Here is a 16,040-nt window from a genome sequence, read left to right as displayed (position 1 = left end):
AAGTACTCACACAAAAATCCACTGTACACTGAAAAAAGAGGTCGGTTTCTTTCTCTGCCCCTGACCAAGGCAGCATCGCCACATCTGGAGTTGATCCCTGGGCACCGGACTGTGGCTGCCCACTGCTCCTCGTGGTTGGATTGTGTCAATCTGTAATTACAATGGGTTAAATACAGTGGACAAATTTTGTTGTATATGTGTACAATGGCAGTAAAGGCTCTATTCTATTCTATTCTATTCTATTCTATTCTATTCTATTCTATTCTATTCTAATTCTTTGGAACCATAGTACATACAGCCTTTGGCAACCCCTCATCTGAAACATAATCTTTTACAGTGTGTAATAGGGTGGGTGAGAAAGATCCTCAAGCCCCTGATGATGTCATTATGATGTCATTAAGGGTGGGAAAATTTTATGTTGTTTTTGCGAAAATGACACATTTTCAACCCAATTTTTCAACCTGAAGGAAGTGAGATAGCTCAAAATTGATGACACTCATTGCGAAAGAGAATCATTTGAGCTTTTAGGAAATCACCTTGGATTTGTTTCTACAGCCTCTTCCATGTATTAGAATTACCATGAGGTGGTGCAAACTGGATATTGCCTTCAGTCTTTTTAGAGCTCCTATTGAATTTTATAATCCTTAATGAATATGTTTTATTTACACAAAGCTAAAAAGTAAGTACTTTCAAGATCAACTCAGTTTTTCTTAAAAGAATAAGAAGTCTGATGGTGAACAACAATTCAAATTTAATTAAGATTTAACATTTCATACCCATTCATTGTGTAAAACAGAAGGGGTGGCAGCTTTACAACTCGTGCAGTGTAACTGATCGATAGACTTTATTGTCAGACAATAATAGAAGCGGTTCCACTCCCAACAGGGTTTATTTGAACTCTATCACAGAGTGAAACTGACTCTTTATGATTTGTGAGTGGAGTGCAGGCGGCTCATTATGATGCCTTGAAAATGTCCTGGACTTTTTTTGAACCACCTTCATGAGTCCACCAGTACCTTTTCTCCTGCAGGGGCAGCCTCATCACCTCCCCTCCTGGGTGTGTGTGTGTGTGTGTGTGTGTGTGTTTCGTCAGCTATCAGCGTCACTGTGACTGGGAGAACCAAGACTCCTCCCCTCCTCATTACTCTCCTCCTGCATCCTTCTCCCCCTCATCCTCCTCACCAGCAGCCAATCTGCTCTCTCTAAGTCATTTTTCCTGCACACGGCTGCCTCTCGTCATCCAAACAGCCTGCCTCTCCTCCGCTCCGGCTCTCCAGTGCCCACAGAGTCTAGTCCGCACCAGCAGGAGCAGCAGCAGAGAGACTACAGAGCTCACCCACCCAGAGGAGGACCAGGCAGAGGAGGACACCAGGGGCCCAGGATGAGTGTTTTTTGTGTGCCTGCAGCCCCCTCACCGCTCATGCTTCTTATCTTGATTCTGAGCAGCAGGATGGGTGCTGTCCCTTCACCATTCCAGCTGGCCCCAGACACCCCGGCCCCGGCAGAGCCCACCCCAACCCCCGCCACCCTCGTCCCCGACCCCTGTGAAGGCCGACCCTGTCTCAACGGGGGCTTGTGCTTGGTAGTGTCACCTGCTGGGACACCTCAAGACACCTGGGAGTACACTTGTACATGCAGCCATGGCTTCACTGGACGCAACTGTGAGGTGCAAACACTTTTTAAAAATTTATCTTACAACATCTTATAATGAAATATCTGCTGCTTGTTGACAATTTGGATTCCTTGGGTGCTGCTTGAGAAACTCACACTTTACCAGCAGTCAGTATACTAAATATGTGGAGAAGAGGGTAAAAAAAACAGTTTTATTTTGGGGTTATTCAAGTGGGTTCTTGAGTTTTTAAAATAGTGTTTGATTTACATGCTCATGTTTCAGAGTTATAATGGGAGGTACTTAGTTACTTTGGTCCAGTTGTCAAATATAATACGTATATACCAACATTTTGAAAAGACTATGTGAAAACCTCCAAATGATAACAGCACTTGTTCACATTTCTGATTGCTTATTATACTGCACATTTATGCAAACTATAACAATAGACCCAATTATTACTCTTATACACCTTGTTTCTGTTTACTCCCAACAACAACTGGACAAGTACTCAGAGTGTATCTCACCATATAACCATCAGAATATGTCTTCTCTATTTCCTGTCTATTCGTGAGTGAAGGAGTTGTGGTACCAGCATGTGTGGGTAAACTAGTCTCATAATCAAATACCGTTGCTTGGTACTGCCCACACAATAGATGTTGAGGAAATCTCTGAGGCTTGGATCAAAAAAAGTGTGTGGATTTTTTCCTGCCTGTTTTGTGTTGTCAGAGAGAATTTGTTGCCAGATACACAGCAGGGTCAGAATATAAAGTCATGTACTGCATCTTTACTTCCTTTATTCTGATTTTGTTGTACTGGCATATTTCCACTATTTGTGTTGCATTGTCTATTTACAGCACTGTTGTATTATTCAACAACAAATCTTTTCAATATCCTTTGTTGTCCTGCAGAGAGGATTTATTTGAAGTAACCAAGAAACAGGAAAGTTGATAATTTTGCTCCAAAGTTAGCCTTGCTGTGCACGTCAGAGCAGCCTTTATGGTTTTGTTGTTTACATATAACATATTGAATGGTTGTGCACCCCCTTATCTGTGGAACGTGTCCTGTAGTGTCAGGATTTAGGCTCACTGTGTGTTCCGGAAAAAGAAGTCAGCAGGCTATAGAACATTTGCTGTTGGTGCATCTACACTATATAATATAATATAATATAATATAATATAATATAATATAATATAATATAATATAATATAATATAATATAATATAATCAGATTCTACTGAATCTTTTAAATTTAGACTCAGTGGACATTTTTTTAAATCAGTAAATTTTGTTATTATTATGAATACATGGTTCTACAATTATGGCCTTGTATAATTTAAAAACAAACAAACAAAAAGCATTTCTCATTTTCATGTTTGGTTTTTTGGTGTGTGTGTGTGTCATTGCAGCAATTTTTTCTGGCGTTTAACAAACTTTTTAAAGTTTTGCTAATGATAAAGCACTTTGAAATGGATGCATGACAGCAGTATTCATATAAAATGCATTATTATTGGTGTTGTTGCTGCTGTTGTTACAGTACCATGCATTACTCAGGAGTGCACCATAATTTAAACATGTCTAATCATTTTGACTGCTTTACTTTGAGATATCAGAAAGTGATTATTCCTTCTGATGACATGGATTATTTTCATGAACCACTGATGTAATTTTGAAAGACGCGCACATTTAAAGGTACACCATTTGATGCTGTGCTGCATGCATAAATTTCACAAACACTTACAGTTACTAGCACATTAAAAAGGTTGCAGAAATGCAGCCAAATCACTTGAGGAAAACCGTATTATCTCCTGCGTGCACAAGTTTTCTGCCCAAAATATTGCGTTGGCTTTTGCTCATTGCGTTCATACAGGGATCTCTAACGTGTGCAATGAACAGACATATGTACTTTTTTGCGTGCCTGGAGATGATGCGTGTGACTGCATTCTTTCTCTGCGTTGTTTTTAAGGATGGTTTTTAATGAGAGTGTGTTCTGTCACTGAGATGTAGAGAAAGGTGCTGCGTTGCTATGGCAACAGGAGAGTGGAGCAGCAGCACTGGGATGCAACTGAAAACTGTATCATGTCAGTGTGCAGCAGTGGTTGATAAAAGAATTTGGATGTGTTCCTTTTTTAATCCACAATATCAAAGTTTGGTTTGCAAAGCTAAGGTTGCAGTAAATGATGTATTAATGTGGTGCTCTAGTGTGTGTATTTAAACACTGAGTGTGGAGGAGGATTAATGCAGTCTGTCACCATTCAATATCAGTTCTGATGCAATGACGCTCAAAATTGCACAAATAACAAAAGCATCATAACAGCTGAAAGGAAGAATATAAATCAGGTGCTCAGATTAGCTTCTCTCAGCTCAGTGGTAGGCCAGCTTCAGGCAGAGTCAATGTTACACTGAAATATTTAATATTAGGTGATATGAATCAAAAACATTTATATCGGAGTGTAAAATGAAATACAAGCAAATGAAACAGAACAAACAGCAAGGACAAGATAACTGATATCATCACAGAAATTCAAAGACTCAGCAAATTTTCTTCCAGTCAGTCAGTGTAATTCAGGAAAACTACAAATTTGCACCAAACTAATATGGATTAGCAAACATTATACAAATAATGAATGTTTATGAGTTCACTGGTACAAATATTTCATGAGGTGAAAGCTAGAACAAACCATTCAACGAGGCGAATGGTAATAACTCAGATTAGCAGTATTTACCAATAGGGGCAGCACAGCCTCTTATCGGCCCATATGTATATCTATATACAAAGTGAACACAAAAACACTCCTTGGTTTCAAATATTTATAATATCAATTATTATATGTGATATGTGATTTTGCCAACTTCTGATTGGCCCATTTGCCACTTTCTGAGCTGTACCACATGCAGAGTTGACTGCTGGTGGAGTCGAGTACACCTCGCATGCAGCGTAGCGCTAGCCAATCGAGCGGCGCCTTCTATCGATAACGACCAATGAGATAACGTGATACAATGCCTACTTTGGCCCGCTTCGAGTTGCATCGTGCATCGTCATGACGATGCCGTGTACACAATCCTGCAGCTGCTGCAGCAGGTCCTCGGTCTTCTCTCACAAATGTGTTTAAATACAGTCCATAAAAGTCATGCTCACAGACCGATTGCCAGAGACAACACATGTCCACATCAAGTATAATTCCAGACATCTCCACATTTACTCACAGACGGTTCTTTGTGCGAGATATGCGCGTGAGATAGGTGCGCGCGCATCTCGCACACGCATCTCGCAGTCAAAGTAGGAAAGATAAACTATAATAGAACTCAGAGCGCCGTCCTGCAGCTCAGCACAACAAATATAAACTAGAAGATAAATCTGAGTACACAGTCTGTCTGCAGCGCGCACCTGACGCAGACATTCCTGCATCATCATGACACCACAGGAAGCTCGAGGCAGCCCCGGTGTGAAAGGGGCTTTAGAGTTTGTGCTCATGAAGTATTTTGGACCTGTTGGTGCAGTATGACAGTAATAATAAAGAGTTAAAACTTGAGATTGATTTTTCAGTTTTAGTATGTTTGGCAAACTCCCAATTTTCTTGTTTACCATATAATAAAACAGTTATAGACTTAATTTTGGTGTACCCATGATTATGCAGACCTGGTCAGGGGGTTCACTGAGGCCTTGAACCTCATCAAAAGTCTATAATTGTATAAAGTCACATGAATAATTTTACAATTTTGGTATCTACAGTTGCAGAAACTCATCAAGTTTTTTTTCTCTTTTGCAGATTCTTCTTCAAAATTGTAAAATTATTCATGTAACTTTTGATATTATAAATACAACCCCAATTCCATGAAGTTGGGACATTGTGTAAAATGTAAATAAAAACAGAATACAATGATGTGCAAATCCTCTTCAACTGAATACGCCACAAAGACAAGATATTTAATGTTCAAACTGATAAACTTTATTGTGTTTGTGCAAATATTTGCTCATTTTGGTACCTGGATGTACCTTTCAGCATTCATGGTGCCATCACAGATGTGTAAGTTGCCCATGCCGTGGGCGCTAACATACCCCCATACCATCACAGATGCTGGCTTTTGAACTTTGCGCTGGTAACAGTCTGGATGGTCTTTTTCTTCTTTTGTCCGGAGGACACAACGTCCATGATTTCCAAAAACAATTTGAAATGTGGACTCATCAGACCACAGCACACTTTTCCACTTTGCGAGCTCGGGCCCAGAGAAGGCAGCGGCATTTCTGGATGTTGTTGATGTATGGCTTTCACTTTGCATGGTAGAGTTTTAACTTGCACTTGTAGATGTAGCGACAAACAGTGTTAACTGACAATGGTTCCTGAGACCACGCGGTCAGATTCTTTACACAGTGATGTCGGTTTTTAATGCAGTGCCGCCTGAGGGATTGAAGGTCACGGGCATTCAATGTTGGTTTTCAGCCTCACTGCTTACCTGTAGAAAGTTCTCCAGATTTTCTGAATCTTCTGATTATATTATGGACTGTTGATGATGGAATCCCTAAATTCCTTGCAATTGAACATTGAGAAACATTGTTCTTAAACAGTTGGACTATTTTTTCACACAGTTGTTCACAAAGTGATGATCCTCGCCCCATCTTTGCTTGTGAATGGGTGTGTTATGTGCCAAACACCCCCCAGGTGGACACGACAAACTGACTCTGTGAAGGATGGAAAAGGTGAGGTAAGTCAACAGAGCTACAGCAAATATCCTTCAGAGGCACACACTATCAGCAACACATTCAGGTCTGAATTTAAGCTTTATGTAAATGAGCAGCTTCTCACAACAGGTGGAGGATCATCAGTCCGTATGCCACGGCAGTGAGAAGCAAACTGCACAATTCTCATCAATGTTCAAATATACTGCGTAACAGAATGCAAAATTACTATTAACGATCATTCAGACAATAATCACCTCTGATGTGTGCTGACAGCATGTGTCCCTCACCCGTCCTCCTTCACAGGCACGATGTGTCAAACCCTGGCGTGGTCCTCAGCATCTCACAAACGAACGTCACAAGGTCGAGTTCCCGGCAATTCTGCTTGAACCACTCATGGCTTAAATGCAGAACGCCATCTCATTATCTGCTTCAGCTGAAAGTCTTTAAGTTTGCACGTAAGCATCATCCACAGGTGCTGCGAGTCAGTAGGCCTGCACGTGAACATCCTCCACAGGTGCAGCTAATAATGCTGATGAGGGTGAAGGACTCTTCTGCCAGCAGCTTCTCCACAGAAAAAAAACAGTTTGCATACCACCTGGAGAGCAAAGAAAAGAAAACAACACAAAAACATCCAAAAAACAACCCCCCAACACACAATAGTACCCCCCCATCAACGGGAAGCCTCCCGGCGACCGAACAGACCAGGCCCGAGAACAACACCTCCCTCCGGGGTCCATGACAGAAAGCAGACGGCAGGACAGGGCACCGCGGCTGGAAGGCCGGCTGGCATCAACAAAAACCCCAAAAAAGTCCCATATACAACCCAACATAGAAGAAAAAACACAAAACCCACCCAAACCCTCCCCAGTGGACCGTCCCATCCAACCCCGGGAAAAAAAAGAAAAACTCCCACATGCAATAACCCAACACAGCCCCAACAATACAATACAAACATAAATTCACAAAGAAAAATAACAAACAACCCCCCCCCCAGAAGACCTTTACCGCCAGTTCCAGGAGAGACAACCAAAACCGGAATCTTACAGAGGTCCTCAGGATTACACGGAGGAACAGCGCCCCCCAGAGGACCGTACCATCAACCCCAGGAGGCACCCTCCCCACAACCCAGGAACCCCAGAACCGGCCACACTTGGTTAATCGGCCCCACAATCAATTCCCCCCCAGAGGACCTTCCCATCAACCCTGGAGGTGGAACTTGGAAGGAAACTGTTGTGTGGGCCGCTGAAGAGGAGGTACTGTTGGCCCACCACCACCAGAGGGCGCCCCGCCTGGAGTGCGGGCTCCAAGCACCAGAGGGCGCTGCCGCCTCACAGGAGCAGCCAAGGTGACAGCCGTCACCTATCAACTGAGACAGCTGACATCCATCAGCGGAGGGGTATATCAGCTGGACGGCATCTCCACCTCATTGCCGAGATATCGCTCTACCAAGGAGGTAACGTACTCAGCCAGTCGCTTCATTTCAGAGGAATAACACTTTTTTGCTTGTGCCTAGGACAGCTGAAGACTGTATTGGACATATATCGGATAAGTACCCATATTCCTACACTGCAGTGTTGTTTTTGATTAGAGGTGGAGGTGGTGTTTCCACCCTACGTGTTGCTGGGTGCAGCCGCACCCACATCTGACTGTTTCTGTTCCTCGCCAGCAGTACCGGATCCGACGAGTGGAGGCAGTGGCCACCTGGGAGTTCGGGACTTGGCGGCTCCAGTATTCCCGGGGTTCGGTGGCAGAGGAAATCGGGTGGTTCCGGTTCGACTCGGACAGACGTCTCCTATCGTCGAGCCTGCCCACACGACACCATTGGAATTGGTTTATTTCCACAATTGTGATCTGTTGTGTTTGTTGTGCGTGTTCACAACAGTAAAGCCTTGTTATTTGACTTTCTTCATTGTCCGTTCATTTGCGCCCCCTGTTGTGGGTCCGTGTTCCTCACTTTCCCCAACAGGATATCTCGGCCAACGTCATGGATCCCGAGGGGCGTCAACCGGCTGTTGAACGGCCAATGGAAGAACAGGGCGCACAGGCGCCCGCAGGAGGAGTGATCGGGGAGTTGCAGCGGATCCTCACTACTTTCACGGCTCGGTTGGATCTTATGACTGAGCAGAACGTCCTCCTTAACCGCAGGGTGGAGGCTCTCGCCGCGCAGGTGGAGGCGCACCCCCAGGGTGCTGCTGCAGCTCCCCCTCCTGTCGACCCTGTGCGTAATATTGACGTTCCACAGGTCGTTCAACGACCCCCCCCACCTTCCCCGGAAGCATACATAAGTCCTCCAGAGCCGTACGGAGGTTGTGTGGAGACGTGCGCAGATTTCCTTATGCAGTGTTCGCTCGTCTTCGCACAACGTCCTGTTATGTACGCGACCGATGCTAGCAAGGTAGCTTATGTAATAAACCTGCTTCGCGGCGAGGCACGCGCTTGGGCTACAGCGCTCTGGGAGCAGAATTCATGGCTCCTTCAGACATATGATGGGTTTGTGAGGGAGTTCAGAACCGTGTTCGATCACCCTAATAGAGGAGAAACCGCTTCAGCCGTGCTACTGTCAATGAGACAGGGGCGTCGGAGCGCAGCTGCCTATGCAGTCGACTTCCGCATCGCGGCTGCGAGGTCCGGCTGGAATAGCACTGCCCTCCGCGCCGCCTTTGTAAACGGACTGTCATTGGTTCTTAAGGAGCACCTGGTGGCTAAGGACGAACCGCGGGATTTAGATGGGCTCATCAATCTTGTTATACGGTTAGACAACCGGTTAGAAGAACTTCGGCGGGAACGAGACGAAGGGCGTGGCCGGGCACGCGCCGTCCCTCTCCCTTCCGGTTCCGACCGCGCTCCGCCTTCCCCACGCTCCACGGCCCCTGCGCTCCGTGTGGCTACAGCTCCCCCTGCTGACGAAGCTATGGACACGAGCAGGGCAACATTTAGGGCACCAGATGCACAGAGGAGGCGGGCCCACGGAGTATGTTTTGTTTGTGGCTCGATAGAGCACCAAGTGAGAGACTGCCCCAAGCGGTTAAACACCAACGCCCGCCCCTAGAGACTGGGCTAGGGGTGGGCCAAGACATTCACGTGGGACACACCCACATCGCCACACGACTCCCAGTTACGATCCTTTATGAGGACTCAACCCTGAAGGCCCCAGCACTGGTGGACACGGGCTCGGAGGGGAATCTGTTGGACAGCAGATGGGCCAGGGAGATAGGGCTCCCTCTGGTGGCGCTTACCTCGCCTGTGCAGGTTCGAGCACTAGATGGCTCCCTACTCCCTCCAATCACGCATAAGACACCACCTGTAACTCTGGTGGTGTCCGGAAATCACCAGGAGGAGATCGAGTTTTTTGTGACTCCTGCTACCTCCCGAGTGGTTTTAGGGTTCCCCTGGATGTTGAAACACAATCCCCGGATCGATTGGCCGTCCGGGGTAGTAGTACAGTGGAGCGAGACCTGCCATCGGGTGTGTTTAGGTTCCTCGGTTCCTCCCGGCTCCCAGGCTAAGGAGGAGGTCAGAGTCCCACCCAATCTGGGGATGGTGCCGGTGAAGTACCATGACCTTGTCGATGTGTTCAGCAAGGATCTGGCGCTCACCCTTCCCCCCCACCGTCCTTATGATTGTGCCATTGATTTGGTTCCGGGCAGTGAGTTCCCGTCCAGCAGGCTGTACAACCTCTCATGGCCTGAGCGCGAATCAATGGAGACCTACATCCGGGACTCGTTAGCCGCCGGGTTGATCCGGAATTCCACCTCCCCGATGGGTGCGGGTTTCTTTTTTGTGGGTAAAAAAGACGGCGGACTTCGTCCATGCATTGATTACAGGGGACTGAACGAAATCATGGTTCGCAATCGATACCCGTTGCCCCTGTTGGATTCGGTGTTCACACCCCTGCATGGAGCCCGTATTTTCACCAAGCTCGATCTTAGAAATGCGTATCACCTGGTTCGGATCCGGAAGGGAGACTAGTGGAAGACGGCATTTAACACCCCCTTAGGTCACTTTGAGTACCTGGTCATGCCGTTCGGTCTCACAAACGCTCCCGCGACTTTCCAAGCGTTGGTCAACGATGTCCTGCGGGATTTCCTGCACCGGTTCGTCTTCGTATACCTAGACGATATACTCATCTTTTCTCCGGACCCTGAGACCCATGTTAAGCATGTACGTCAGGTCCTACAGCGGTTGTTGGAGAACCGGCTGTTTGTGAAGGGCGAGAAGTGTGAGTTCCACCGCACGTCTTTGTCCTTCCTGGGGTTCATCATCTCCTCCAACTCCGTCGCTCCTGACCCGGCCAAGGTTGCGGCGGTGAGAGACTGGCCCCAACCCACAAGCCGTAGGAAGCTGCAACAGTTCCTCGGCTTCGCTAATTTCTACAGGAGGTTCATTAAGGGCTACAGTCAGGTAGTTAGCCCCCTGACAGCCCTGACCTCGCCAAAAGTTCCCTTCACCTGGTCGGATCGTTGCGATGCCGCGTTCAAGGAGTTGAAACGGCGCTTCTCGTCTGCACCCGTTCTGGTGCAGCCCGATCCTAGTCGCCAGTTAGTGGTTGAAGTGGACGCCTCGGACTCAGGGATAGGAGCCATGCTGTCCCAGAGCGGGAAGACCGATAAGGTCCTTCACCCGTGTGCCTATTTTTCCCGCAGGTTGACCCCGGCCGAACGGAACTATGACGTCGGCAATCGAGAACTCCTTGCGGTGAAAGAGGCTCTTGAGGAGTGGAGACATCTGTTGGAGGGAACGTCCGTGCCATTCACGGTTTTCACTGACCACCGGAACCTGGAGTATATCAGGACCGCCAAGCGGCTGAATCCCAGGCAAGCCCGCTGGTCACTGTTCTTCGGCCGTTTTGACTTCCGGATCACCTACCGTCCCGGGACCAAAAATCAAAGATCGGATGCTTTGTCCCGGGTACATGAAGACGAAGTCAGAACGGAGTCGTCGGATCCCCCGGACCCCATCATCCCGGAGTCCACTATCGTGGCCACCCTCACCTGGGACGTGGAGAAGACCGTCCGGGAGGCCCTGGCACGAAGCCCGGACCCTGGAACCGGGCCGAAGAACAGGCTCTACGTCCCACCAGAAGCAAGGGCTGCGGTCCTGGACTTCTGTCACGGTTCTAAGCTCTCCTGTCATCCTGGGGTGCGAAGAACCGTGGCAGTCGTCCGGCAGCGCTTCTGGTGGGCATCCCTGGAGACCGACGTCCGGGATTATATCCAGGCCTGTACCACCTGCGCCAGGGGCAAAGCCGACCACCGCAAGTCCTCGGGATTGCTACAGCCGCTGCCCGTGCCTCATCGCCCCTGGTCTCACATCGGCCTGGATTTTGTCACGGGCCTCCCGCCGTCCCAGGGAAACACCGTCATCCTCACGATAGTGGACCGATTCTCCAAGGCGGCCCACTTTGTGGCCCTCCCGAAGCTCCCAACGGCCCAGGAGACAGCGGACCTCCTGGTCCACCACGTCATCCGGCTGCATGGGATACCATCAGACATCGTCTCCGATCGCGGTCCCCAGTTCTCCTCGCACGTCTGGAGGAGCTTTTGCCGGGAACTGGGGGCCACGGTCAGTCTCTCGTCCGGGTATCACCCCCAAACCAACGGGCAAGCAGAACGGGCCAATCAAGAGATGGAGCAGACACTACGTTGTGTGACAGCCGTGCACCCGGCGGCCTGGAGTACTCATCTGGCCTGGATCGAGTACGCCCACAACAGTCAAGTGTCGTCAGCCACCGGCCTCTCCCCTTTTGAGGTGTGTTTGGGGTATCAGCCCCCATTGTTTCCGGTGGTTGAGGGAGAGGTCGGTGTGCCCTCGGTCCAGGCCCACCTGCGGAAGTGCCGTCGGGTGTGGCGTGCCGCCCGTTCTGCTTTGTTGAGGGCCCGGATGAGGGCTAAGACCCATGCAGACCGGCGGTGGACCCCGGCCCCTACGTATCGTCCCGGGCAGGAAGTGTGGTTGTCCACCAAGGACATTCCACTGCAAGTGGCCTCCCCAAAATTGAAAGATCGATACATAGGACCATACAAGATCCTCAAAATCGTCAATCCCGCCGCAGTGAGGCTTCAGCTTCCGGCCTCACTGCGGATCCATCCTGTGTTCCATGTGTCAAAACTCAAACCGCATCACACCTCGCCCCTCTGTACTCCCGGTCCGGCGCCACCTCCTGCCCGGATCATCGATGGGGAGCCGGCTTGGACTGTGCGCCGGCTTCTGGATGTCCGACGGATGGGCCGGGGCTTTCAATACCTGGTGGACTGGGAGGGGTATGGCCCCGAAGAACGCTCCTGGGTGACGAAGAGCTTCATCCTGGACCCGGCCCTCCTGGCCGACTTCTACCGCCGCCACCCGGACAAGCCCGGTCGGGCGCCAGGAGGCGCCCGTTGAGGGGGGGGGGTCCTGTTGTGTGGGCCGCTGAAGAGGAGGTACTGCTGGCCCACCACCACCAGAGGGCGCCCCGCCTGGAGTGCGGGCTCCAGGCACCAGAGGGCGCTGCCGCCTCACAGGAGCAGCCAAGGTGACAGCCGTCACCTATCAACTGAGACAGCTGACATCCATCAGCGGAGGGGTATATCAGCTGGACGGCATCTCCACCTCATTGCCGAGATATCGCTCTACCAAGGAGGTAACATACTCAGCCACTCGCTTCATTTCAGAGGAATAACACTTTTTTGCTTGTGCCTAGGACAGCTGAAGACTGTATTGGACATATATCGGATAAGTACCCATAGTCCTACACTGCAGTGTTGTTTTTGATTAGAGGTGGAGGTGGTGTTTCCACCCTACGTGTTGCTGGGTGCAGCCGCACCCACATCTGACTGTTTCTGTTCCTCGCCAGCAGTACCGGATCCGACGAGCGGAGGCAGTGGCCACCTGGGAGTTCGGGACTTGGCGGCTCCAGTATTCCCGGGGTTCGGTGGCAGAGGAAATCGGGTGGTTCCGGTTCGACTCGGACAGACGTCTCCTATCGTCGAGCCTGCCCACACGACACCATTGGAATTGGTTTATTTCCACAATTGTGATCTGTTGTGTTTGTTGTGCGTGTTCACAACAGTAAAGCCTTGTTATTTGACTTTCTTCATTGTCCGTTCATTTGCGCCCCCTGTTGTGGGTCCGTGTTCCTCACTTTCCCCAACAGAAACATAACAACACAAAAATCCAACCCCCGGCGGACCTCATTAAAACACCCCGGGGGCAAAATAAAACAACTGTCAAACCCTGTTACCCCCCCCCCAGCACCCCGAAAGACCCCAGATCACTCCCAGAGCCTATCGTTAGCCCAATTTTGGTGAACGGCACAAAACTACTAGGCTGGGGAAGGAAACAGGAAAAACTAACCAGGTCCCATCCCCGAAGCGCAGCGGAAAACCGGAAATACATCCGGTGCCCCTACCCGACCATATCACCAGCCTATCGGGAGGGGTGGAACTACCGAAATGGCGAACGGCAACAGATCGGCCCACCACTCCGACTGAGGTATGTTCCCGCTGCACCACACCCTGGTAACACCAATGACGAACGGTCAAAGGCCCACCGGGGCTGGAGAGGAATCGGGCCCTAACCAAACCCAAAAAAAACACCCCTGACAACCCCCCCCCCCCCACCAGGTGCAGAGGTCTTCTGAGAAACGCTCAGCGTGACCAACCTGCAGCACCCCACAACCCAAAAGACAAACGGTCTCAGAGCAATGTGAGGTTGGGGTTAGGGAAGCAGGGAAATAAAAAACAACAAAACAAAACGACCCAATCCTCAAACAGAAAATACCTAAGTCCAAATAATGAAAACAAACGATTACCTGAGTTCAGCCGAGCTCCGAACTGCCAGTCGTTCACTCCACCAGAACCGCCTCTAAATCCCCAAACAATTTATAACCCCTTACAAAAAAAACAAAAATAGCCCAAATAACTAAACAACCAAAGTTTTTTTTTTGTGTGTGTGTGTCCCTTTTTATACCTGTCCTAGAACACCTGGAGATACGTCATCACTATCTTTCTTGATGCTTATGTGACCGGGGCAATATGGCGGCTTCAGCTCGTCCGAGGTGCATGGGCTCATCCGCAAGAGGAGCCAGAGGTCCCGTTGGAGGAGTCTCAGTGGGGCGAAGAAGAGGCAGCCCAGATCTGTGTCGGGGAAAGCCCCGAGACGAAAAAACCCGCTCTGATGTCCTCCCTCTCTCGCGTCCACGCTCCTTTATCCGATCATCTAGACGAATAACCAAAGATATTAGTTCATCTAAATCTTTTGGTTCGTCACGGACTGCTAGCTCGTCTTTTAATGAATCGTTCAAACCATCCACAAACACTCTAAAGCTGCGGCATTCCAACCGGACTGAGCAGAAAAAATTCGGAAATCCATGGAATAATCCGCCGCACTCCGCCTCCCCTGCCTGAGATTCAGCAACCGTTGGGCAACGGTATTTGTTTTCACCGGATGGTCAAAAACCAAGCGGAACTCCCGGGAGAAATCCTTAAAGGATCCTAACAATGGAGAGTTATTACTCCACAAAGCAGTGACCCAAGCTAAGGCGTCACCTTGGAGCAAATTTGTCACATATGAGACACGGCTACCATTAGAAGAGAAGGAAGCCGATCGCTGAGCAAAAACCAGAGAACATTGGATCAAAAATGGAGCACAGGCTTCAACGTTTCCCGCATAAGGCTCCGGATGACAAATGATTGGTTCGGAAGCCGAATCTCTGGGTGACGGAGTTATCTGCACCGGTATCGATGGTGCCGCAGCTGGAGCAGCAGGAAGCGGAACGGCTTGCGCTGCAAGCTCCGTAACGCGGGCATCTGTTTGTTTAATTTAGTTTGCGAGATGCTGTAATTGCTCCCATATTTTCTCCAAGTGTTCTTGAACTCTTTAAGCAAATGGAACCGCTTCTGCCGCTGGGTCCATTTTGGAATGGCCGGGAACTACTGTTATGTGCAGACACAGGTTGAGGAGCGGACCAACCTCTGACCGAACCCAGCACTAAATAGCCAGAAAGCGGTTCCACAAACAAAACGATTTTATTTCCCCTCCAGTGCAATAACTAGTGTACAACATAAATATTTGGTTTGTCTGGCGGAGTGAAGGACGGCACGCTCTCCAGCGCCCAAAAGGATCGAAGCCTCGGCGCTTCTGGACTCAGATTCACCGCCAAACACCCCCCAGGTGGACACGACAAACTGACTCTGTGAAGGATGGAAAGGGTGAGGTAAGTCAACAGAGCTACAGCAAATATCCTTCAGAGGCACACACTATCAGCAACACATTCAGGTCTGAATTTAAGCTTTATGTAAATGAGCAGCTTCTCACAACAGGTGGAGGATCATCAGTCCGTACGCCACGGCAGTGAGAATCAAACTGCACAATTCTCAACAATGTTCAAATATACTGCGTAACACAATGCCAAATTATTATTAATGATCATTAGGACAATAATCACCTCTGATGTGTGCTGACAGCATGTGTCCCTCACCCGTCCTCCTTCACAGGCACGATGTGTCAAACCCAGGCGCGGTCCTCAGCATCTCACAAACGAACGTCACAAGGTCGAGTTCCCGGCAATTCTGCTTGAACCACTCATGGCTTAAATGCAGAACGCCATCTCATTATCTGCTTCAGCTGAAAGTCTTTAAGTTTCCACGTGAGCATCATCCACAGGTGCAGCTAATAATGCTGATGAGGGTGAAGGACTCTTCTGCCAGCACCTTCTCCACAGAAAAAAACCAGTTTGCATACCACCTGGAGAGCAAAGAAAAGAAAACAACA

At 49.0% G+C, this 16,040-nt stretch overlaps 1 protein-coding gene across 1 annotated transcript in view; it reads left to right on the top strand.

Moving 5' to 3' along the window:
- The first annotated feature begins 1,113 nt into the window (after window positions 1-1,113).
- dner (delta/notch-like EGF repeat containing) overlaps window positions 1,114-16,040 on the top strand; it is a 260,493-nt gene continuing 245,566 nt past the window's right edge. The window contains exon 1 of the mRNA XM_034168150.1: window positions 1,114-1,666. Coding sequence (XP_034024041.1) covers window positions 1,382-1,666 — 285 coding nt within the window. The 5' untranslated portion in view covers window positions 1,114-1,381. The remainder of the gene's footprint in view (window positions 1,667-16,040) is intronic.

The sequence above is a fragment of the Thalassophryne amazonica genome, chromosome 4, assembly GCF_902500255.1.
Source record: "Thalassophryne amazonica chromosome 4, fThaAma1.1, whole genome shotgun sequence".
In the NCBI taxonomy this organism is placed as follows: domain Eukaryota; kingdom Metazoa; phylum Chordata; class Actinopteri; order Batrachoidiformes; family Batrachoididae; genus Thalassophryne; species Thalassophryne amazonica.
This window is presented reverse-complemented; position numbering and strand designations above follow the sequence as displayed.